The following is a 24,073-nucleotide window of genomic DNA, read 5'->3' as shown; positions in this document are numbered from 1 at the left end:
ACTTTCACAATTGAGCAACCTCTGGATGACCAAGAAAGCAAATGTAGGAACTTCATTTTGTAGCTGTCTGCAGAACATTCTGTCAGAGCTCATCTGGTGCCCCAGAGGGTCTTGCTTGCCAGTTTTATGCTCGGATTTTTAAGCTGAATTCCAGTCATTTTCACAGGGAACAGTTTGCAGGGCCAGAAAAAGCAGATCCTTACCCCCTTGGTGTGTGTTTCATCACACTGATATCCCGTGATTAGGAGAAAACCTCTAGACTTTATGTAATATCATCTAGAGTTATTATTTTCTTACGTCCTATTATTTCAGAATATATTGGTACAAAGAGGCTTCATATAAATCTCTCCAAATTATGTTTCTGTCTTATTTTATGCCTTATCTTTCCCTTCTGAGTGCCTGTTATTGATTCCATTCAGAATTCCATGGAGGTAAACATTGATTTAATTAAAGGTGTGGGGTAACAGACTGATGTGCTAGATTAAATTAGTAAAATAGATATTGCATCATATTAACCCAAAAGCTAGCAGGATGTCTGCTTTCACTGACACTATGACTTAGATACTTGAATCATCTTTAGTTAGACAATTTCCATTCCTTTTCATTATGCAGATGTTTAATGGAAATTGGGATTTTGTTTTATTCTCTTTCTACTTAAATGATAAATCCTCTCTGCCCTTGGAAAAAAGTGCAATGTAGATTCAAATGAACTGCCAAATTGATTTTTGTGTTTGTCCTCCTTTAGCCTTGACTGGTTCTGTAGTTTGCACTTTTAGTGGGTACTTTCTGTGTACTTTGGTCCATCAGGCTAAGAGCAGTTTATCACTACAAAAAGACTTTATAGTCCAGGTGTAGGAAAGCCATTGGTTAGCAATTACTCAGAAGAAATTCACTGATAATATAACATGATGTGGGGGGCACACAGAAGGCCCTTATTGAAATCTGTCTTTTGCTTTATAATTAAGAGCCCCAAAGTCTTCTTTAATGGCTTTTTTTTTTTAAGATTTTATTTATTTTATTTGACAGACAGAGATCACAAGTAGGCAGAGAGGCAGGTAGAGAGCAGGAGGAAGCAGGCCCTCCCTGAGCAGAGACATCCCCCACCCACGTGGAGCTTGATCCCAGGACCCTGGGATCATGACCCAAGCTGAAGGCAGAGGATTGAACCCAGTGAGCCACCCAGGTGCCCCTTCTTTAATGGCTTTATTCCATTTTGTTTGTGTTCTGTTACAATGTTTAAATGCCCCTTAGTGTGGAGGTATGAAATTGTACTTGAAGCTAGAGTCAGTCATTTACATTTTAGTATAAATCAATTGCAGACTCTTTCTTCAGAGAGGATTTTTAAAGTTATAGAATATAAAGATGATATATATTCAGATTTGTGTGTATGTGTTTTATTAGTTATGTATGTAGAGAGGGAAACTAGAAAGGGATATGTTTAGCACAAAGAGGCAAGAAGTCTGAAAACAAACTCTATTTTCCTAACACTTTACTAGAACTGAACATGGGTGTATTTGGTTATAATATTGCTTCATTTTTTTTTTTAAATTTTTTATTTTTTATTTTTTTTGATTACTTATTTAACACATTCACACAATAAAGAATTTGAAACTATATGAAAGAACCTAATAGTCCTTAGTTCTTCAATCTCTATATTTATTCAAAGACTGTTTTGGGGCAAGGCATAATTCTAAAGAATATACAGATATATAAGACTTGGCCTTCTTCTAATTTAGTATTTGATCTATCTAAATAACAACTTATAAAAAAATAAATTCCATAAGAGAGGCAGAAATTAAAAGTCTATGCTAGCGTAGAGAAGAGGGATATGTTTTTTGTGGTGGGACCAAGAGATGGTAAAGAAAATCATTAGGGCTAGAGCAAATGTAAAGTCCATGTTTACATTTTTAGAGCCTATTTATGGCAGAGTAGTCTTTAATCCCTTCCTCAGAACTACTTTGCCTTTAGACACAATTCTTTAAAAAAAGAAAAAAAAAAAGAAAAGAAGAAGAAGAAGGAGGAGGAGGAGAAGAAGAAGAAGAAGAAGGAGGAGAAGTGATTACCTAATGTTTTGCTACTCAGAGTATGTTCGAAGGACCAATAGCCTGGGGATCACCTGGGAGCCAGTTAGACACACAGAATTTTAGTACCTATCCCAAAATTGATGAATCAGAATCTGCACTTTAACAAGACCCCAGAGTGACTTGTTGCACATTAGGGTTTGAAAAGCATTGATCTGATAACCCACTGCAAGATAATTTCCCTAAGCTTTGACACGTTGGGAAAACCCCACATGATTGGATAGGAGCTGATGGAAGCAGGCAGGCTGACTACAATGAGAATGATAAGAAAAGGCAACCAGTGTATATCATACCAGTAAGAAAGGCCCAAGACAATTTATAAATAGCTTACTCAAAATTAAAAAAAAAAAAAAAAGTCAGGCCACTTCAAGTGTAAGAAAGAAGTTCAATATACCTCAACAATTCCTAAGGGATTCTCTATATCTCAGAGAATAATTATTATTCATAATAATGAAACCCAGGTCATTATATATTTTTTTAAAAAGGCCAAATTACATTCATTGTCCTTTGATTAAGAGGGTGGGAAAGTGAATAATGTTTCAGAATGGCTTTTAGCAAAAATTAGTTCATTTTCCCTTTGAATTGTTCCTTGAAGAGGCATGCTTCAATTAACATGTGCTTTGGGTGTTAAAAAATTGAATGTTCTCAGGTATGCCTGGGTGGCTCTGTTGGTTAAGCGTCTGCCTTTGGATCGAGTCATGATCCCAAGGTCCAGGGATCAAGCCCTGCGTTGGGCTCCCGGCCCAGTAAGGAGTCTGCTTCTCTGCCTCTCTTCCTGCTTATATTCCCTCTCTCAAATAAATAAGTAAAATATTTTAAAAAGTAAAACAAAAATAAAAAACTGGATGGTCCCAAAATATATTTTTGGAAAAAATTTGATATTGCCACAAAAAGTCAGCCAAGTACATATTATGGGAAATTACGCATTTTGGAGGAAATCTATGTACCTATCTTATAATTTTAAAAATGTGTGTGTTATGTAAGAATTCCACATGGTGGACGTGTTTGCTCTTACTGCATAACTTCAGGGGTTGTAGAGGACATAATATTTCGTTAAACTCCAGAGGCATCATTTGTGGAATGCCTTGTAAATGTAGTTCCACGGTGTTGTGTTGGGCCCTGGCTTAGAAGGGACACAGCATCATCTTTGCAGAGCCTAGGGCAGGAAAGGTTTTAATCCTGCCCTGCCTTTACTTACTTGCTTGACCTGGGAGGTTTGCACCTTGGGACAGAAGAATGGAGACCAGAGTGTCCTCTTGCCCCTGAAATTTCTGCTTACCAGCTAAACATCATGGCATTTCTGTATATAGAGTTCATCCCACTCTGCTGACCAGGCTATCTTTTTGCAAAAGCCATGCAGTAGCATTTTATAAAATCCCTGAAGTGGTGGTAATCTGGGCCAACCCACAACTTGAAATAGGCACAGTTTGTTTTCATTATCCTTGTATTAAGTCTCCTTTCCCTGCTTTCCCTCCCTATCTGGAGTTCCCTCTGCAGCCCCATTCTGGAGCTTCCTCAGGCTCCCAGGCATGCACTGTCCTCTGGGTCCCTATGGTCTGCAGAGATGAACCCTAGGAACAGCCTGTAAGATAATGATAGCCTATGTGCAATTCTGGGAGAACAAAACCTTATATACGCTTGGGAAAGAAGTAATTTAGGGCAGTTTTCTCTAATTTTATGGTGCTTTGAGAAAGTACACAAGTTTATACTGAAAAGAGAGAGTAAGCTTCGCAAACATTGTGTTTGGTAACAAAATGAATAAAGATCCTCCCTTCCTTGCCCTAGTAAGTACTCATAAATATTTGTATAGTTGAATGATTAATGTCCTGTTAAAGATATTTCAGAAACCAAGGAATTTATGGGTGAAGTAGCTTTCTTTAGAAGGTCTTTTTCTCTATCCCTGAATTTCTCTATAGTAGATTGCCTTATACTTTGGTTATGGATAATCACAAACTAGTTAAAATGATGACATTCTATCTAATAATGCTATGAAATCACTTCTTCCAACAACCATTGTCAAAATATCTGACTAAATAATTCCCTTTTTATGAATACACATCACTTAAATTTTCCCAGTGGTCAATAGCCACACTTTCCAATGATTCTATTTTATGAGCTATAATAATAAATTTTAGCAATTGCTTCTGAGAATTATGCAGATTTATCTCTTAGTAGGAGGCATGAATTTTTATTTCTAACTGTCCACCCACTATATTGACCCACTGACATTTCAAATGTACTATGTTCACAAAAGGTTTCCACATCTTGCTCTCAAATATTTTTCTCTTCATGAGTTTTCTATATTTTGTTAATAGTACTTTTGTTCTTTAGGTGACTCAGGGAAGATAGGTAAATATAGTTTAAAAAATAAAAATGCAACATAAGTCTTAAAATAAAAGAAGAGTAAATCTTATGGGACCATCAAGAAGGGTTGGACAAACCATTATTGATGCTGTAATATAGTATATTCAAAGTTTTCTACTTTATATTATTTACCTATTGCTACTGTAACAAATTACTGTAAACGTAGTAGCTTAAAACAAGACAGATGCATTATCTTATAGTTTTAGAAGTCAGAAGTCTAAAGTGGGTTGTCAAGGCTGCATTCCTTCTGCATGCTCTAGGGGAGAACCTGTTACCTTGCCTTTTGCAGTTTCTAGAAGTTACCTACATTCCTTGGCTCATGGCCACTGGCCGCTTTTTCCATCACTCTGACCTATGCTTTCCTCATCACATCTCCTCTGATCCTGATTCCCTCTTTCACTTATAATGACCCTTGTGATTACACTGAGCCTGCTTGGATAGTTCAGGATAATCTCCCCCAGCTCAAGATCATCAGTTTAATTACATCTGCAAAGTCCTTTTATGCCACGTAGGTAACATCGTTACAGATTCCAGGGGTTAAGATGTGGACATCTTTAAGTGACCATCGTTTAATTTACCACATGCTATAAATCACCAATCCATCCTTCTAGTTACTGTCTTCTCAGTTCAGGTGAACAGAACCATCTTTTGGTCCACCATGCTTTCTTTCTTTATGTCTTTGCTCATGTTTTGCTTTTCCAGGAAAATATCCTTCCACCTTCTGTACATGTCCAAATAGTTCCCATGTTTTTCTAGGAAAAGCCAGTTATATCTACTTCTAGAATTCTTCCCTGCTTCTTCATTGTAAGAAGTGATTTCTCCCTTCTCTAAATTTCACAATATTTATCTTTGCTTTTCACAACTCAAATACAAATAGTTTTAGTTCAAGGTAGGAAACAGTAAGTCTTTTCCCCTTCTAGACCATGTGGTGCTCAAGGGCATATCGTACATCTCATTTATAGTTGTACATCATGCTTACCCCTACCCCACTCCCAGCTCCCTATGTAGATCATTGCCCCCTAGGGGTGGTCAGTAAATATTTTTTGAAAGGATTAATGAATTTATAGAAATCACCCTGTCATTTTGGCAGAGTCATGAGACCCAGGGGACATGCACTCAGACTCTCTCTTTTTTTTAATAAGAAACTCTACAGCATGGTGCTGTCCATATGTGAAATACAGGTTATTTCCTTTCCTTTCTTTTCTTTCCAGTATACTGATTGTTGAAAATAATATGAAAAGTACTAGCATTATTACATTTAAGGTTTTATTTTCTCTCAAAAGACCAACTCAGGACTCAGAAAAGTGGAAATAAAATTTCAACCCTCCTATAATTACAGATGGCAATATTATTAAAATGTGGAAATTCAATTTTTATAAAGTCAAGTAAGGTTTTTTTTTTTTTTTTTTTTAAAGCATGCATTTCACTTAGTTATTCCTGAATATCTAATTGGCAGAAATTACAAGGTAACTTTCTCTCATTTTTCTCCTCTACTGAGACCTTAAAAATGAGTTTCATGTCTTGATTTTACAGATTTGACAGATGTTACCACCCTCTTCAATCACTGCAAGAAATGTGTATCCTTAGCTATAAGAAAGGTGCGAAGGAGATTGGAAAGAATGATCATTTTCTCTCCCTTGCCCAGGTGTTTTCATGTTCCCCAGGAGGATTTCAGTCATTTTTCTGAGTTGGGTGAAATTATGAGAACTACACATAAATATGTCAATATTTCATTCTCCCACAACTTTGGATGTGAGACAGCAGTGTGACAGAATCCTGTTTTTTTTACACTTCAGCGATTTTTTTTCCATGGTACTCTGAGCAGAGTGAAAGAAAACTGCTAACCTGTTTATTAACTTCTAGAAATTCACTCTCACCTTTTGCTTTACACAAAGTAGAGTAGTTTGTGGTTTGCTCATATCATCAAATAATTGTGAATGAGCATGACGGGCTGAGGGAGTCATGGTGATGGTTGTGAGTTTGCCTCCAGGCCTCAGGAGGACCGAATTCTGGCTTTGTTTCCTCGAAGTAGTTCCCTTAACTGGAATGATTTACGTGACTTGAGGTACCCATGACTAGATCGTAATATTCGTATTTTTCCCAGCAGCTCTCACCTGTGTAGTTTAAGTATACTTTAACCTTCAGGAGTCTAAGTGGGTTGAATGCAGTAAATAATTTTGGCTAATCTGGTGTTGTATTAGGTGTGATGTTGTCTATGGATTGAAGCTACCCCTCTAGTGCCTTACAAGGTCCTTCCCACACGAAGCCTCTACAATAGACTGCCTTTGTCTTTCTATAGGTCCTCTTGCATCAGATAAGTCAATAGACAAAGAAACCTCCTGTTGATACTCCTTAACAAATTCTGCCTTCGCAGAATAGTATTTTGAACTGTTGGGTCCCACAATGAGAAAGCATGTCAGAGAGGCCCAGGCTTCTCTGTTGGAGTGTGTGTTCCATCACACTGGAAAGAAAGTCTGGGTTCCAGCTCTGAGGCTCCAGAGGCATTTCTAACAAGTGCTCCCATACTCTCCTTCTTTACTGCTTACTCAGGGACTCCCCTTGTGAGAGAAAGGGAAGGAGCCCAATGTGATTCTGGAGAAGTAACATTTATTTCCCATGCTTCATTATCCAGCTGCATTGTCTCTGAGAGAATGCTCTTTGAGTAGAAGGGAGGAAATTAGAGATGCCATCTGATGGCCTTGTGAGTTTCAAAGTTTGACTTGAAATACCTTCCCAGCCAGTTTTTCTAAGACCACTTCCAGACAAGCAAATGGACCATTCTCATGAGTTAAGAAAGCAAGGTTAAACCCTCTATCACAGGTGTTCAGGGACGACATTCAGCATCAGTGAGATTTTTTATCTGCAGTGATAAGTAATTTGCCCATTATTTTTTTTTAAATGTCTCCAAATCTATCTATCTTCTGTATATATTTACTAAGTAGGTAGAAGACATACATAGTACTAATTTATGACATTATTGACTTGATTGAGTTGTTCTGTCTAGACCTGGGTTATTTTGTACTTTGTTACACCCGAATTACCTACAAATCAATAGAGAGAATTAGGAATCAAACCTCAAATGCGAGTTAATAAATGTGGACAGTTCTGAAGCTTGTTACTTGTGCCAGTATTTGCCACAACATAGAGTATTTCATTCAACATCCTGTGCCCTCTCTGAATCAGGATTTAAGAATGACATGAATGAATAAGATTATCAGCGACATCAAGAACCTAATACAGAGTAAAATTGTCCTTCATCTGTTCCTTCCCGCTCCTCACCTCTCAAATTAACCCATCAGTAAGCCTCACAACACTGACTCCCAAAAGTCCCCTCTACACATCTCCACCATCACCAACACAAGCCATTGTCCCCTCTGGTCTACACTGCAAAACCTCTTAACTTGCACCTCAGCTTCTCATCTACTCCGCAACCCCAGGATCGATTTTTCCATTGACTATACAACTGATCTTTTAAATATGCAAATAAAATTATATAATTATTCTTCTCTTAATACCTCCCCTGATTTCCCATTACACTCAGAATAAGCTCTCTCCGCTCCCTACCTCTCCCGTCTGGCTCTTTCCCCTGCCTTCTCACTTTCTCACCGGCGATACTTGGGTCGAACTGTCTTTCCTTTGTCCCTCAGATGATACAAACCCCTTCCAACCTTTGGACCTTGGCATAGTTGTTTTATGGAACATGAACCCTCTCTCCCCAGGTAGTCATATTTTAGCTTTTTCTGTTTGTTCTAGTCCAAGAAGCTTTCCATGAACACCCAATATAAAAAGGTCTTCCCTTTTACCCTGTGTAATCATCCTTTGATTTTTTAAAATTTGTTTCTGTATTGCTTGGCCAGTTAGCTGGTTGGTAGAGAAGAGCTTCTCCTGATATCTGGTTGCTGGTCTAACCCCTACAGTGAGCATCAGTGTCATTAGAAGCTGGCTGGGCACTCACGGGTAGACTGTGTTACTTGCCTATTGGAGAGAAGCAATCTCAGAGAACACCAACACGAGACAAAGTCACTCTGAGACCATGATTATGGTCACATGATTATTTTGTTCAAAAAGTGATATAAAACCCACAACATATCAAACCATCTCTTGGTAAAATGAATAACTGTTACTTATCTACCAATCATAGCTTTACCCTCACTCTCATTTGCTCTTGTTACAGATAAGATTTATAGAGATGCCCAATCAGTCATAAAATTTCCTCCATTTCCTGACAGCCTCCTATCCACAATAAAGACCTGCTTTCTTAAACAGGTAGTCATTATTTATTTTTTCCCCAAATCACCTAGCGAAACCCAAACTCTTCAATAAGTCTTTTCTAATACCACCTTACTGAAAGCTCCATTGTTGCCCTTAGTGCATGCTATCCCTTGCTCCAACAGTTAATAAACCCAACTTGTTCAATTAACATTATGTTCATAGTGGTCTCTGGCTAGAGGGCAGTGACAGTGGTTTGTTGGTTGGCTCTTGGTTTTCTGACATTTTCTATCTAGGAGATGAATTCCTTTGGAGCAAGGGCCTTATTGTTTTATTCACTACAGTATCCCAAGTGGGTTCGCCATTTTGTAGACCCAACACCTATTTGGTCTTTTTTATATGGAGGTTTAATAAAATAAGGTGATTTTCACATACAGATCCTTGGCCCCAAGGTTCCATTTAATGGATTGCCACCTGAACCACAGATGCAAGTCTTTATTTGCCTTTTTTTTTAAAAAGATTATTTATTTATTTGAGAGGGAGAAAAAAAGAGAACATGAGTGGCGGGAAGAGCAGAGGGCAAAGAAAGAGAGAGAAGCAGATTCCTCACTGAACAGGGATCGTGACCCAGAGCTCAATCCCAGGACTTTGGGATCATGACTTGAGCCGATGCTTAACTAAGCTGCCTAGGCGCCCTGGTTTCATTTGTTTTTTATAAGCTAATGGCACACAAGCCATTGAAATTGGATTTTCACAATGTGATTAAGAGCTACCCCCCAGTTTATGAAGATTTAAATAATCTTAGCATTTAAAATCAGAATAGTATACAATTACAGTCACTTAAAGTCGGACTGAGTAATCAGAGTCTGGGTGCAATATTGCAATATTCTGCTGGACAGTGTTTCCGACTGTCCACTGAACATGCTTATGAACAGATAGTAGGAATTCCTACCTCATTTCTTTTGGATAGTTTTCAGTTGATGATAGTTTTACTCTCTAAATTAGTCTGTTCTAAATTTAGCTTCAGCATTTGCAATATGGTTTAATTGGTTTTTGTTTGTTTGTTTTTTGTTAACTCTGTTGTAGTGGCACATAATTACATCAACTAACATTTTTCAGTTGTTGTAATTTCAGACATTTACGTTTTAAAGTTCAGATATTAATCATCCATAAATCTCCCCCTTATCCCTTGCTTCTCAGATTTGCTTGTATCCTGTCATGTCAGCACATTATAAGTGTTGAATAGGTAGGATAGGCAGGCTTTGGAGTTCTTTTTTCTACCTATGTGGGTGGGTCAAGAGCAAAATTAGTTTAGGATAAAATACCTAAGAGAATCCTATTTGCCAAGCCACTAAATTGCACCAAACCCTACTTGCACAAAGGAAGGCCTCATGTTTTGCCATTCAGCCATGAGTTTAAATAATGCAGAACTCATCTGAAAACAAAAAACAACTAGCATATTTCCTGTCTTATGACTTAGGACAAAGGGAAAGTCAACTCAGAAGGATGAATCCTATTTTTATTCCCTAATCTAGCAGCTATTTTATTTACCCAATTTTTAGGAGGGAAAAGTATTTTTTTAATAGAATGTGCTGCTTTTATTATAGAATAGTCTAAACAATTATCTGATTACCAAAGCAATGGCAGGTGCTAGGTCTCTCTCCATGGGTTTCCGCATATTTGGAAATAATAGAATGAATTTGTAAGAGTCAAAGAAATTATTTATTATGTAATAAAGCCTTTAATTTAAGAAGACTGTTTCATTCTTTAATATATATTTTGCCAGCCATACCACTTTGCAACAATTCAGCAGGGATAAGTGGGTAACTGTTTCATCTCTGAGTTACTATGCGAGTGTCTCTCAAAGGACCTGATTTTCAAGAAGAACAAATAAAAATAATAATGACATTTGTCGCTGTTTTTTTCTTTTCATTCATTGAGGTGTGAAACTCTAGCTTCAGATCAACAAACTGACATTTCTTTCCATGTCATTAGTTTTCAATTGTTCTATAATCATGAAAATACAACTAAATATACAAATTTATTAAACCTTGAAATATTGTCTGCATGACGTGCCAGGGTAGTTTTTACAGGAGAAAAAAATGTAATAATAGCTTCCCTAGAATTCTGGCTTCTTATGTCATATTTCTCTTCTAAAGTCACAGGTGCTGCCTAGGAAAACAACTTCGTTGCATCTGGAATAAATTCAGATAAAATTAGCTTCTTCTGTTTAAATCAAATGTTGACATAACGGGTTCATAATTTGACAAACTGTACAAATGCTACTCTAGGACATATTTTAATGTCATTAAAGGGACTATCGGCATCATAAGTTTCATCAGTCAGTCAATCAGTTAATCACATTTTACATGTTGATGCTATACTGTGGTTCCATGCGGGCCTACCACATGCTATAAATGGTATCTGAGACATTGTTTTCTCCATCAGGAAGCTTGCAAGCAGGGAAACAAGAAGAACACATACCTATAAATTAAATACTAAAATGTAATGATGAATGTAGTGAATGAATATTACAAAAAAACTTTAGAGCACTGATTCTCAAAATATAGTCCAGGGAACTTCTATCTGTAAGACCTTTTCAGTGAAGTCAAAATGACTTTCATAATACTAAGATTTTATTTGCCATTTTCATTCTCATTTTCTCCCAAGGATACAATCGAATTTTTCAGAGATTGATTGACATGTGATTTTGTAACAGATTGAATGTAGAAAGATATTTGCTCCCAGTTATCTTCTATTAAGCACCATTTAAAGGATTTACAAAAGTGTGACACAATGCTATGCTCCTCAAAATTTTTTTAAATAGTTATTTTTTATTTTTTTTAAGACTTATTTATTTATTGAGAGTGAACAAGATTGGGGGGAGGGGCATAAGGAGAGGGAGGAGAGTCTTACACAGACTTCTCACTGAGTGTGGAGCCCAACATGGGGCTTGATTTCATGACCCAGATCAAGACCTGAGCTGAAATGAAGAGTGGGACACTTAACCAACATTGCCACCAAGGCACTCCAATAGTTATTTTTAAAATTTATGTTATTTTTACTAACATGTAATGGATTTATTTTTGTTATTTTATAATGAGTTAATATTTAACATTTATTTACTTATAATTTGTAAGAGTAAATATTCATAGATATAATCTATATAAACAGAAGATTTTTTGGAGTCATTAATGATTTTTAAGAGTGAAAAATTGGTATGTCCCAGTCAGATGTAAGATATGTTTTAAGTAATGTATTAATAATAATGGTTTAACTTCTAAGGTGAGTGAATATTTTGTTGTTGTTGTTTTAAATAATAGGCGGAGTAGAATCCAAACTGTCTGAGGTAGCTTCACACTCACTTATATTCCAGAATGCCTTTTTTAGTGAATTCTCGAAAGTATAAGGCTGTAGCAGCCTGCTGGGAATGTGCCTGGACGTGTGTCCCACCTGTGTACTCCGTTCTTCATGCTTGTCAGAGTGGGGATGAAGTTGAGGATCTTTAAGGCAGTTAAAGGCATTTATGGAAATGATGAAATGCAGTGCACACTAATGATTTCATTGGTTTTGACTGATCGAACTGGAGTCCACATACAACTGATGATTACAATAAAGCCTAGCATTTTCCAGAATGGGCAAAGTCTAGTACATAGTGAAATAAAATGTAGCATCTTTCCCAGGCTTTGTCTGAAACTGTGCATAATTTTAAAAAAATTCTAAAAACAACATTTATCTTGCCAAAGCCTGTGGCCTTTATTAAATATAGAACACTAATTATTTTCATAGTTGAGTGAGCCATGTCAAAAATAAATTATGTAGAATCCTAGAATTGAAATAGTCCATGCAGTGCCTAGCAGCAACTTCTTCATCTTAATAGTTAATGATGATTGCTACTATTTATTGGCCATCGAATAGGTGGCAGTTTTCCTAAGTATTCTATATTATCTCAATTATACCTTATGGGAAACTTCAAAAGCTATGTATTGCCATTTCTCTCAGTTTATGGATGAAGAAGCTGTGCCCTGGAAAGGTTGAACTAACTGACTGATCTGAATCCCATAGTTAGGACATGGAACCAGACCTAAGTTCACTGCCCATGTTTTTACCCCTTTCCCTGGGGTGACATGTTACATGCATTTGATTGGCAAAAGTGATTAAGTCTCTTTATTTCATAGACTAGGACACTCCAGCATAGGGAGATTAAGTACAAAATCACAAAATAAGAAATGAAGTCTGAATCCCCTCGCTTAGTTCCTAGGATAGACACATGGAACTCAATATAACATACGGACCTAGGAGTCATCCTTTGTCCTTGAACTTTCAGAATGTTTACTATGGAATATCATTTCTGTTACATATGTAAGTTCCTGTAGTGGGGTGTGTATGTGTATATGTGTGTGTGTGTGTGTGTGTGTGTGCTCTTGGTGATGGACTCTTCTTTTTTCCCTCCACATTTTTTTAAATCTAGTTAGGCTGTAATACGTATTAGTTGGATTGAATGACAGTGAGTGAATGATCTACTATTTTGCTTTCCTGGGCATAAGATCTAGAAACTACCAGGTAGGAGCGAAAGCAGACCCCTCCTTCCATCTGCCATTGATTTTAATAAGAGTCTTCTGATATTATTTATTTTTCTAATGAATTATTCATAAGCACCGGTTTAGAAAAAATGTTTCTGGTGCCAGCAAAGTTGTTAGTTTGTTTTAAAATCACCAGTCTAGTTTTTACTGCTTAAGCTCATTTTCTCAATTTGGCTAAATAACAAAATTCAGCAAGATCTAATGACTTTATTAGAATGAGAGCTAAAATGTGGCTCAAAATATGTGAATACTGGCCCTGGTTCTTTTTCACTTGCCAGTCACATTTCTATGCATTATATTTCTTATCTTTCAAATTTTGATTATGATATACTTTCTTTGTGTGTATTTCTTACCAGGTTTTTGTTAAGGATAAAATGAGAATGCGTATGTTGAAATTTGATGAAATTCATAAAGTGATATATAAGAATAATTACTGATTCTGTGTTATTAAGTAATTCATTATCAGGGGCTATTTTTAAATTTGTATTTTGTCTGTAGTGGGGCCATGTGCATGCCACAGCCTGCACAGGTGGTTGTTGATCCTGTTCTCTAACCCTAACATTTCATCCATAAAAAGTGCTTCATTTTGAGCTACAAGGAAACATTTTCTGACTCTGGTGTACCCAAAAGTCATTACCTAAGTATTCAAAGAGTGATTCACAACATGTCACAGAATGATGCCAACAAGGCCCCAAAAGTAGATTAGTAAAAATATAAAAACATAGACCTACAAAATAGGTAAATATAAAAAATACATAAATATTACAAAACAGAACTACAATAATACAAATGTTCTTAGGGCTGGGTGGGCCCATAATAGAATAGGTAAAAGGGACACAGGAAGAGACTTGAGCTTGTTCATCACATTTAACCATTCATTCATTCATTTGTTTCTTCAAATAATAACCATTTATTGAATGTGTAATATATGCCCAGGCCTGTGCTAGAGGCTAAGGCTCCAAAGAAGTAGTAGACAAAAGCTTAACTAACCATGGAGCTACTAATCATCTAAGAAGCAGAAAAGGAAATATGCAAACTACAACAAACACAACTATTAGATAAGTGCTAAAATTGATATTATTACAAAGTACTATGGGAACACAGTGGGAATAATGACTAATTCTGCCTAGGGGTTTTGGGAAGGCTACAGGAAAGACTAGCATTTGAGCTTGGTACAAGACAATGTGTAGGAGTTTACCCGAATTTTTTTTTTTTTTTTAAATGGGAAAAAGGCATCTCTAGATAGAAAAAACAACATGTTCACACCAGTGAAAATGTAATAGAACATAGCATGCTGGAGACAATGTGAAAATTGGAACAAGTCTTTTGAAAAGTACTTTGGCAGATTGTTTCATGATCTATAAAAACACTTACATCTTTAGACCAGTAATCTCACTTATGGGAAATTATCTTATGAAAAAAAATACACAGGAAGTGAAGTGTTATTTATAATAACAGAAATACAAAATTGAGATGGATCTATTATCCAAAAAAGTACAAAATAGTCCTGTAAATTATAATATACTATTTTGACTATTATTGTTAGAGTGATAGTAATGATTTTCCAAGTCAAAGTGGAAAATATATATGCCATCGTATTAAATTATAAAACAATAAAGTAGATCTTTATTATTATAACTATTTAAAATTACGTGTGTGTACAGGAAAGAAATGGAAAAGAACATGAAATGAAATCAACAGTAACAATACCATTAAGAACAAAAAGTTTTGTAAAGGTGGTCATAGGATTATGAATGAATTTTTTTTTAATGGATTGACTTTGTTGTGGTCCTACCATTAACTAATTGAACTAATGTTTATTGACCATTTCACTTGTTCTAAAAGTATTGCTAGGTCCTCTAGCTGAAAAGATAAAGGAGGTTATCATTTATATAATAATTTTTTTAAAATTTTAAAGTAAAACACTTTTACAGTCCCATGACTTTGCTAAAATAATGAACTCTACCCCTTTCAAGACCAGTTGAATGCAGTCTCTTCTAGGGGGCCTTTTCAGAATCAATCCATCCCATAATTCCTAATCCCTCTCTACATTTTCCAGCCTTTTGTCCCTCAAAATGAAGCACATTGTGCTTTAGGAGTTTAACTGGATAATTTCACATGTCCAAAGCTGGTGTCACAGCGGGAGGGGGTTGGAGTGGGGATGTACATAAGGGTGTTTCTCAGAGTAAGGTTTAAAACATCCTGCTTCAAAATCATTTGGAGTTTTTGATAAGCATGCAGGTTTTCATGCTCATCCCTAGAAATTATAATTAAGTAGATCAGGGTGGGTCCAGAAAATTAACATTTTAATTTTTTTATAAGCACTCTAATTCTTAAGCATCTTAAATTTGGAAACCGTTATTATAGAGTATTGAGTCCATCTGAAATAATTTTATCAGCTTGCTGGAATTTTCTCATATAACATTATATTTGTATGAGTGACCAGTTGAGAATTTCTCTGTTCACTGTTTCTCTTATAATGTTATGTACATTCCAAATCAGCTTTGTTTCCAGCTTAAGTTTCACAGTTTTGTTGATGGAAAATATTCACTCTTGATAAGTAAATATGTGGGTTCTTTCAGGATTTTTAAAAATTTCAGGAAATCTGTCTGTGGCCGTAAAAGAATCATCCTGTTCTTCAAAATGTTACTAGTTGCAAATTTCAGGAAATTTTTAAAAATCAAGGTAAGGACTAGCAGTATAAATCCTAAAGAGACTAGTCTGTACATATATAGGATTGTGAAGTCATGTGTAAACTTCAGTGTAGATATCTCTTCTAAGTCATTCTTACTGCTTAAGATACCATCGTGTGGTCCATTATCGAGGATTGGAGGAAAAGGAAGAAAAGAGACCTACATTTGATAAATGTCTGGTAAGCTTTGTTCACTAAAAAGCAGAAATTTCTCACAGTCTATTAATGCACTTGAACCATCTATAAGTTTTTTATTCTTTTTTTTCCTCTGGTTCTTTTCATTCCCTCCTTCCTTCCTCCTTTCCTTTTTTTCCTTCCTTCTTTATTTCCTAACTCTTAATAGACTTGACCATGGACTATGGCTTTTTTGCTTAACACCTTTCATCAATAGGCACCAAAAATATTTGCTCACTAATGTCTGTTTGGTCAAAGCAATTTTCCTACTCACAATATCCTGAAAGAATCAGGGGCACCTGGGTAAATCAGTCGATTGAGCATCTGAGTTGTGATTTTGGGCTTGGGTTGTGATCTCAGCCTTGTGAGACTGAGCCCCACATCATGCTCCACGCTCAGCGGGGAGTGCTTGAGGATTCTCTCTCTCTCTCCTCCCCCTGCTCATGTGCGCATACACATGCTCTCTCTCTCTTTCTCTTTTTCAAATAAATATATCTTTAAAAATATAGATCATGAAAGAATCAGTTCCTTATTAGCTTTGTTCTTCAGCTCTTGAGTTTGGATCAAGTTGAACAACTAGTCATCCTTCTGTCAAAATTTTTAAAAATAAATAGTAGCCCAAAAATTTCAGGAAATTTTTAAAAATCAAGGTAAGGACTAGCAGTATAAATCCTAAAGAGACTAGTCTGAAAAGGGCATGCTTTAGCATTGTTACCCTTTGACCCCAAACTGGCCAACTTAGAAGCCTGCTGGGAGGAAAGGAATGAAGACAATTCTGTCTAGTGTGCACTCATTTCATCTTCCTGAAGCACTGTTGTGCATGAAACGGGCTGAGGATTTCTTTCTGGGTGGATTTACTGCCTTAAACAATTGAGGAAGCTTTGATGTGCTTTCTGGCAGATTCTGATCTCATAAAAGAAAATTTACCTATCTCTAGAGGTCTAGAGAACCATCCTAAGAAAACCCCTCTCAGTCCAAATGGATTTTAGGATATATGAAAGGGGCCTGCCTGGATTTCTCCATATTCATGGTTTCTAATTGCAGGAGTGTGATAGGGACTGAGACAGCCAAGAGCCAAATCTGTCTGTGGCCGTAAAAGAATCATCCTGTTCTTCAAAATGTTACTAGTTGCATATTTCTTCTAGGCACATCAGTCTTTCTTGCTGAAAAATATAGTCATCTAAAATATTCTTTTACATTGTGAAGTCCATTTTGGGAAACTGTCTCCTAATGAATGTCTCTAAAGCACCTGTATTTTTTATTTTCTACTACAGTGCAGCTTTCTGTTCAAGTTTCTCTCTTGGTAGACCCTACTACAACACTTTTTAAATTTCATCCTTTACCAAAACAAAACAACAATAACAACAAAACTTCCTCTTTCCATTCATTAGAAATCCTGTTGACCTGGCTTTTCTTGGAAAAGAATTCTGAATTTGAAACTCTAAGATGACCCTGAGGTTTTTAAATTATGGAGGTAGGAGGCTTATTTACAATTTGAATTTCAGAATCCATCTAATTCAGAGACAGAACCATTTTCCCGAGAAGGGCCCAGAAAGCTGGATATTTAACAATTTTCTTTCTTGGTTCTAATGCTTACTAAACCTACAGAACAACTGTGGAGCTTAAGGAGTAATTCTGCTTTGGAAAGAACATTTGTTGTGTAGTCAGTGGACTTTCAATTGCTAGCTTCATGGGTATAAATGTTATTTAATCCCTCTGAGACTCAATTTCTCTTATTTTTCTAATTTTTAAAGATTTTATGTATTTATTTATTTATTTGACAGAGAGAGTGTATATGTGTCCTCGGTGTACACTAGTGGGGTGTGGGGGAGAGGGAGAGGGAGAAGTAGACTCCCTGCTATGCAGGAGACCAGATACAGCTAGATCCCATGAACCTAAGATCATGACCTAAGGCAAAGTTAGATGCTTAATGTGAGCCCAAATCAGATGTTTAACCCACTGAACCACTCAGGCACCCCTCAATCTTTTATTTTTATTTTTTAAAAACATTTCATTTATTTATTTATTTGACAGAGAGAGAGAGAGAGAGCACAGTAAACAGAGTGGCAGGCAGAGGGAGAAGGAGAAACAGGCTCTCTGCTAAGCAGGGAGCCTGACTTGGGGCTCAATCCCAGAACCCTGGGATTTTGACCTGAGCCGAAGGTTGATGCTTAACTGACTGAGCCACTCAGGTGTCCCTCTTTTATTTTTAGTATTGGTGTAATAACTTTTAGAGTAGAGTGTTATCAAAAAGACCATATGAGGCATTTTTTGTGTGTTTTTACTTTTTTAAAAAGCATATGTACCTAGAGAAATAATCAATGTAAAAAACAAACCCATAAGATTAGAGTAGCAGAAAAAATATAAGATTTAGAATATACAGATTTTTTTAGAAATTAATTCACATCCTACATTTGATATGTACTTGCAAATATTAAATTAATAATTAACAGAAATTTAATGATGCTCCATGGCATCAAACTAGGACTACCATTATACGGAGAAAAAGCAAAGACAATAAAAATTTTAAACCAAGATAATCTACTATGGTTTTCTACCATTTCTATTTTTCCCCTTTTCTTAAAAAATGTAAATGATCCAAAATATCTCCCCACGTATATTCTCTCACAACTAGAGTGTACTTCCTGACATATGTCTTTTAAAAGTCATCCAGGCATCCTGCTTCTCATTCATCATGACTGGTGGTGCAAATACAGACAAGAGTATTTACATTAAAAACAGTCTTCAGCAGACATGCATATTTTTCTGAAGGAGACTCAAAACTTCTTTTGTGTTTCATATCCTGTAAATGCTCATTGGACGATGGTACTCTTTCTTAGATAATCAGGGCTTTCAGTGCCTTAATCCAGCATCACTGGGGCAAAGAGGAGTCTTTGAAGCCAGCCTTTGTCTTTTACTTGACATCATTTTCCCCTTCCTCTAAGTCTTACTCTGGTTGATAATCATGGTGATTTTTTAAAGTATCTTGAAACTTGCCAATGTCATGTTCACCCATTGACTAGATTGGGAAGAATTCCACTGTCACTTAATTCAAGCTAAATTATTTAATTTCTCTGTATCGAAATCTTTCATCTCTAAAATGAAGGAGTTGAACTATGCAAGCCGTGAAGCTTCTTGGAGTTGTAAAGATCTTTCTAAAGAGAATTATGACATGCAGTGTTCATTCACACCACACAGTATGTAATTATATGTGTAGATCTGTGGCGCTTTTACCTGATCTCTTTCCTTCCTCTCTCTCTTTCTCTCCCTCCCCCCTCCTTCTCTCTGTCTTTGCCTCCTTCTATCTCTCTCCCCCTCCCCCCCTTCTGTCTCTCCTTCCTTCCCTCTCTAGCTTCTCCCCGCCTTCCCCTCTCTCTTTACTGTTTTCCTGCAACATTTTTCACATCAGAAAGAGCATTAATTTGACCTAAAATTCCCCCGTGTCCTAGTAATCCAGGTGGCTGTGTGTCTCAGCTCTGTTACACTAACCCTGGATACCATAGGCTTGACCAAGTATGGAAATTGGCCTGACAGGAGTCACAGCGGGAAAGCGCCTGAAGCTGTCCTGAGAACACTGTTCCCAGAAATGTTGTCTATGGATGGAAAGACTGGCTGCAGACATGGTTTCTAGGGGGATGCAGTGGCTGTCTGCCTCTTCTGCACACTATGATGTGGGATGGTCCAAAACAGCATTTGTTCGCTTGCTTGTTTACAGGTACACCTTTGTGGACTCTTAAGCAACTACAACTGTAAATAGCCTTAGAAGTATAACGAGGGTCGTGAAAGCCCCCCCCTTCATATATTCTCCAAATAGCCCTTTTGTAGTCCCTGTAAATACTACCTTTTCTGGCCACATCTGTAAAAATCCAAACATAAGGAGGAATAAGGGCCCCAAGTCTTTTTGTATTGTTAATTTCAGTGAGATTAATTTCTCAAATCTTTTATTTAAATTAAAGACAAAACTAAGAGGGGTGCCTGGGTGGCTCAGTTGGCTATGCATCAGACTCTTGATTTTGATTCAGGTCCTGATCTCAGGGTTATGAGACCCAGCCCCCCCACCTCAGGCTCCCCACTCAGTGAGCGGTGTGCTTCTCTCCTCCTCCCTCTCCCTGCTCCTGGGCACATGCTCTCTCTCTTCAATCAATCAATCAATCAATCAACCAATCAATCTTTAAAAAACAACAATGACAACAGACTATGAAAAGTGGATCATTTGACCTGTCTGTAGCATTTGAACAAGACCCTAATGTCTTTGCTACCGTAGGCTTTTTACATGGGCTTGTAGGTCACCACTCTAGGAGTCTTTCTCTTACCCTCTCTACCTCATTGGCTTTTTCTTCCTCTTTTCCAAGATTTCTTACTTTTGAAGGAATCCAGGGCCCGGTTCTCAGTCTGCCTCTCTTCTCCCCTTAAACTTTCTTCCTTGCCACTTTGCAATATACATCCCATAGTACAGAGTACTTCTTGTTTTCAACCTCTTTATAAGTAAGGTAGAAGAGCATAGTATTTAGTACATGTTTCTCCATCTCACTATCGACATTTCACGCCAGGTGAGTCTTTGTCTTAGGGGCTGTCCTGTGCATTACAGGATGATTTAACAGTATTCTTGGCCATACCTACTAGATGCTAGTAGCATCTCCCCAGGTGTGAGAACTAGAACTATTTTTGAGCATTGTCAAATGTCCCCTTGGGGACAAAATAACCCCCCATAAACCACTGGTTTAGGATAACTTTGTATAAAACACAAAAATCCTTTAAATGTGCAAATTATTATCCTTTGACTGAATTTAACCAATTCAATATTTTTTTAATGTTTATATCTCTTAAAATCCTAGGACTCTGAACAACAGCCACAAGAGCATGAACAGTAGAATCTATAAGACAAGTTCTGTCTCCTGGATAAAATACGCTTATGCCAAGTAGGAAACACAAGAAAGTGATTTTTGTTTTGTCTTTAGGCCTACACCATTATTGGTTAAAAAAAAAAAAAAAAAAAACATGCACATTATCTTGCCTTTCAAGCAGCAGTAAACAATATCCTAAATTAAGATTCATGGTTGACTCTGCCACTTCTTGCTAATTGCATCCTGCTGAGAAAACTAAGGCTTGGAGGGGTTAATTTGCCCAAAGCTCTGCTAATTAGCCAAATCGTTTACTTCTCAGTTCTTACCTCTAAGAATCAGAGATAATTTAGGTGAATTGTCACTACAAATTGTAAAACTCTTGACACCTGTAAGTTTTTATTATTGTAGGCATTCAGAGAGGAAAGAAGTAGAAGACGAATATGGTTTGTGGAGGTCTTCATCTCACATTGCCAAACCTGTCTCTGGCAGCTCCTTTTTGCCCACACCTGCCTGTGTTCTTAATGAACACATGTTCTCAACATTTTTGGTCCGGTATCTAGCAGTCATTAAGTTAAACAATCATATTAATTAATTAGTTAATTTTAAATTAGGAAATACCTAGACTTAATGAAACACATATAAAATGGGCTAATGAAACCATGTCTCAGTCCCACCTTTGACCTCAGCTTTGCTCCCCAGATATAACCACTGTTAACTGATATTTCATGTCTTTTTGGAAATTTCCTCTGCACATGCAACTGTGTATTTACACATGTAAACATGTGTGTATGTTTAGTGTATATACAGACTTCAAACAATTTAAAAATTGCACCTTTTCTGTTTAAATAGCATTACATCTTAGAGGTCTCTTCAATCAGCACATTTGAATTTACCTCATTGTATTCTACAGCTGCAAAGTATCTCTGTAGTAAGACTGTACCATAATTTATCTGATCAGTTTTATTATGGATGACTAAATAGTTTCTACTTTTTGGCTATTACAGTACTACAATGTGTAGGTTTGATGATGTTTTATTATTATTGCTTTCTTTTTGATGAGAAGTGTTCTGGACCTTAATTTTTTTTCCTTTAAAAAAGTAAAGTTTGATTGTTGAGGATTATGTTATTATTGAATAAATAAATAGAATGAACACAAAACAATATGTATTTTAAAAATTTGAAAAATGCTTTATTAGTTCCTGAGAGTCAACAGAGCAGAAAGAAGTTTGCAGAAAACTTGGCAGGGTCAGTGTTTTAAGAATGTGTTTACAAATAGTTCCCAAGGTGAGATGAACTTTGGAATTTCGGCATTCTAAAGCTCACTGACAATTTACTGATGAGGGCACATCTATCAGTATCTATTCTCGTCTATTTTTTGTTTGTTTGTTTGTTTGTTTAAGTAGTGTTGGGTCACTCTACAATAAAGTTAATCTTTGAAAATGCATGGGTATAATTGAAACTGGGCAATGAAAAATGATAAAGAGAGGTGCCCTAGTACTCTTTCTGTTGTTCCTGAAGATTGTTCACTGTTTCTTTTGAGCTTCTTTTATTTTTTTTTTAATCTCCATCATATTGCCATTTGAAAAACACTGTAGTCTCATCACTTATAACCTTACCTGTCAGACTGGATACAAACATCTCAGTTACCTTAAAGAACTATGCAACATGTTGGTTATTATTCAGTGATCAATGGAAGCAGATGTATTAGGGGATATGATTCCATATGGTATTCCAGATGTGGAGCCTTTGCTTCTGAAAGAATTATTTCAAATTTAAAAGGAAAGACAGGGGCGCCTGGGTGGCTCAGTGGGTTAGAGCCTCTGCTTTCGGCTTAGGTCATGATCCCAGGGTTCTGGGATCGAGCCCCCGCATCGGGCTCTCTGCTCAGCAGGGAGCCTGCTTTCCTTCCTCTCGTTCTGCCTGCCTCTCTGTCTACCTGTGATCTCTGTCTGTCAAATAAATTTAAAAAAAAATTTTTTAAATAAATAAATAAAAGGAAAGACAAAAAATAAGTCCCTATTTCCATCACTGTATAACACATTTGTTGTTCAGGCTTTAGGAAATAAGATGTATATCCTTTGGTGCTTGTTTGATTTTTTATTTTTAATGATTGATAAAATGGTATACTTATTGGGATTTAAATTGTCTTTAAAGAGGAGCAGTTCTAATTGGCAGAAAAGCATAATAATATACTTCTTACTGTTGCATAATTGCCTTTACAAAATCATCCCATAAAAACACTCATTATAAACTTGGCATTCAAAAAAAAAAAAAAGTCACTCGTTAACTTGGAAATAAAATTATAATTACAATTAAAAAGCTTTGCGGCGATTCTGTAGGGTTGCATGCTAATTGCACAATATAAGCTTCTAATTTAATATTAGATGAAAACATAATAATTATCTGAAGGGATGCACATAAGAGATTAAGGGTCGAGGTGTTAAAAAAAAGTTTCCCTTCTGTTGTGTGATCACAATGGATTAGAAAGTAATAGAGAGAGAATTCCCTGTGCATGAAAATAGCTCTTTATTTGGGTCGGACTTAGAGCGATGTCCCTTCTTTAATGCAGTCACAGCCAGGGAGCAAATTCAACAGCAGCGATGCCTAGACTTTTTGAGCTGGGCGCGGGCTGGGCTGTGTACCAACAGCCTCGTCAACTGCAGACGGAACTGCAGCATCTCTTCCTGCAGTAGCGAGTCAGCCATTGGCTCCTCGGTGACACGTGACTGATAGAGCCTTTTCTGTGTCTTTTCTCGCCCATCTGTGTGCAGGGCACTGATAGGCCAGGCTGATGCGCAGGCAATTTATCATCTTGATCTCCCACTGAGTCAGGGAGCTCTCCTGTCACCAGTATTGATTTCAGAGGATGGACTAAATTTCCTAGGATTTCCATTAAGAATTAAGAAAAAAGCTCTAAGCACGCAGGGTAGCCAGACAGACATGGATATGAGATGGCACTGTGAAAACTCGCAGGTAGCTTCTTCTCTCACAGCCGGTGCTCAGCACAGCTTAGAACTGCAGCATGCAGGGTTTAAGATACCAGAAGCCTAAGAACAATAATAATGAAAATAAGAATAAACTCTTTTGCTTAAACTAATTTTAAGATTTATGTTACAATATTTATTT

The 24,073-nt window shown here is 36.7% G+C and overlaps 1 protein-coding gene across 26 annotated transcripts in view; it reads left to right on the top strand.

Annotated features, from left to right (window-relative positions):
- Positions 1-24,073, top strand: part of NRXN1 (neurexin 1) — a 1,178,968-nt gene that overhangs the window by 1,099,784 nt on the left and 55,111 nt on the right. The window contains exon 1 of one of the 26 annotated variants that reach the window (XM_059134799.1): positions 23,718-23,920. The exons of the other annotated variants lie outside the window; for them this stretch is intronic. Within the exon in view, the coding sequence (XP_058990782.1) occupies positions 23,888-23,920 (33 nt within the window). The 5' untranslated portion in view covers positions 23,718-23,887. Of the gene's footprint in view, positions 1-23,717; positions 23,921-24,073 lie in introns of those variants that run through there. 26 annotated transcript variants of the gene reach the window in all.

The sequence above is a fragment of the Mustela lutreola genome, chromosome 9, assembly GCF_030435805.1.
Source record: "Mustela lutreola isolate mMusLut2 chromosome 9, mMusLut2.pri, whole genome shotgun sequence".
Lineage (NCBI taxonomy): Eukaryota > Metazoa > Chordata > Mammalia > Carnivora > Mustelidae > Mustela > Mustela lutreola.
This window is presented reverse-complemented; position numbering and strand designations above follow the sequence as displayed.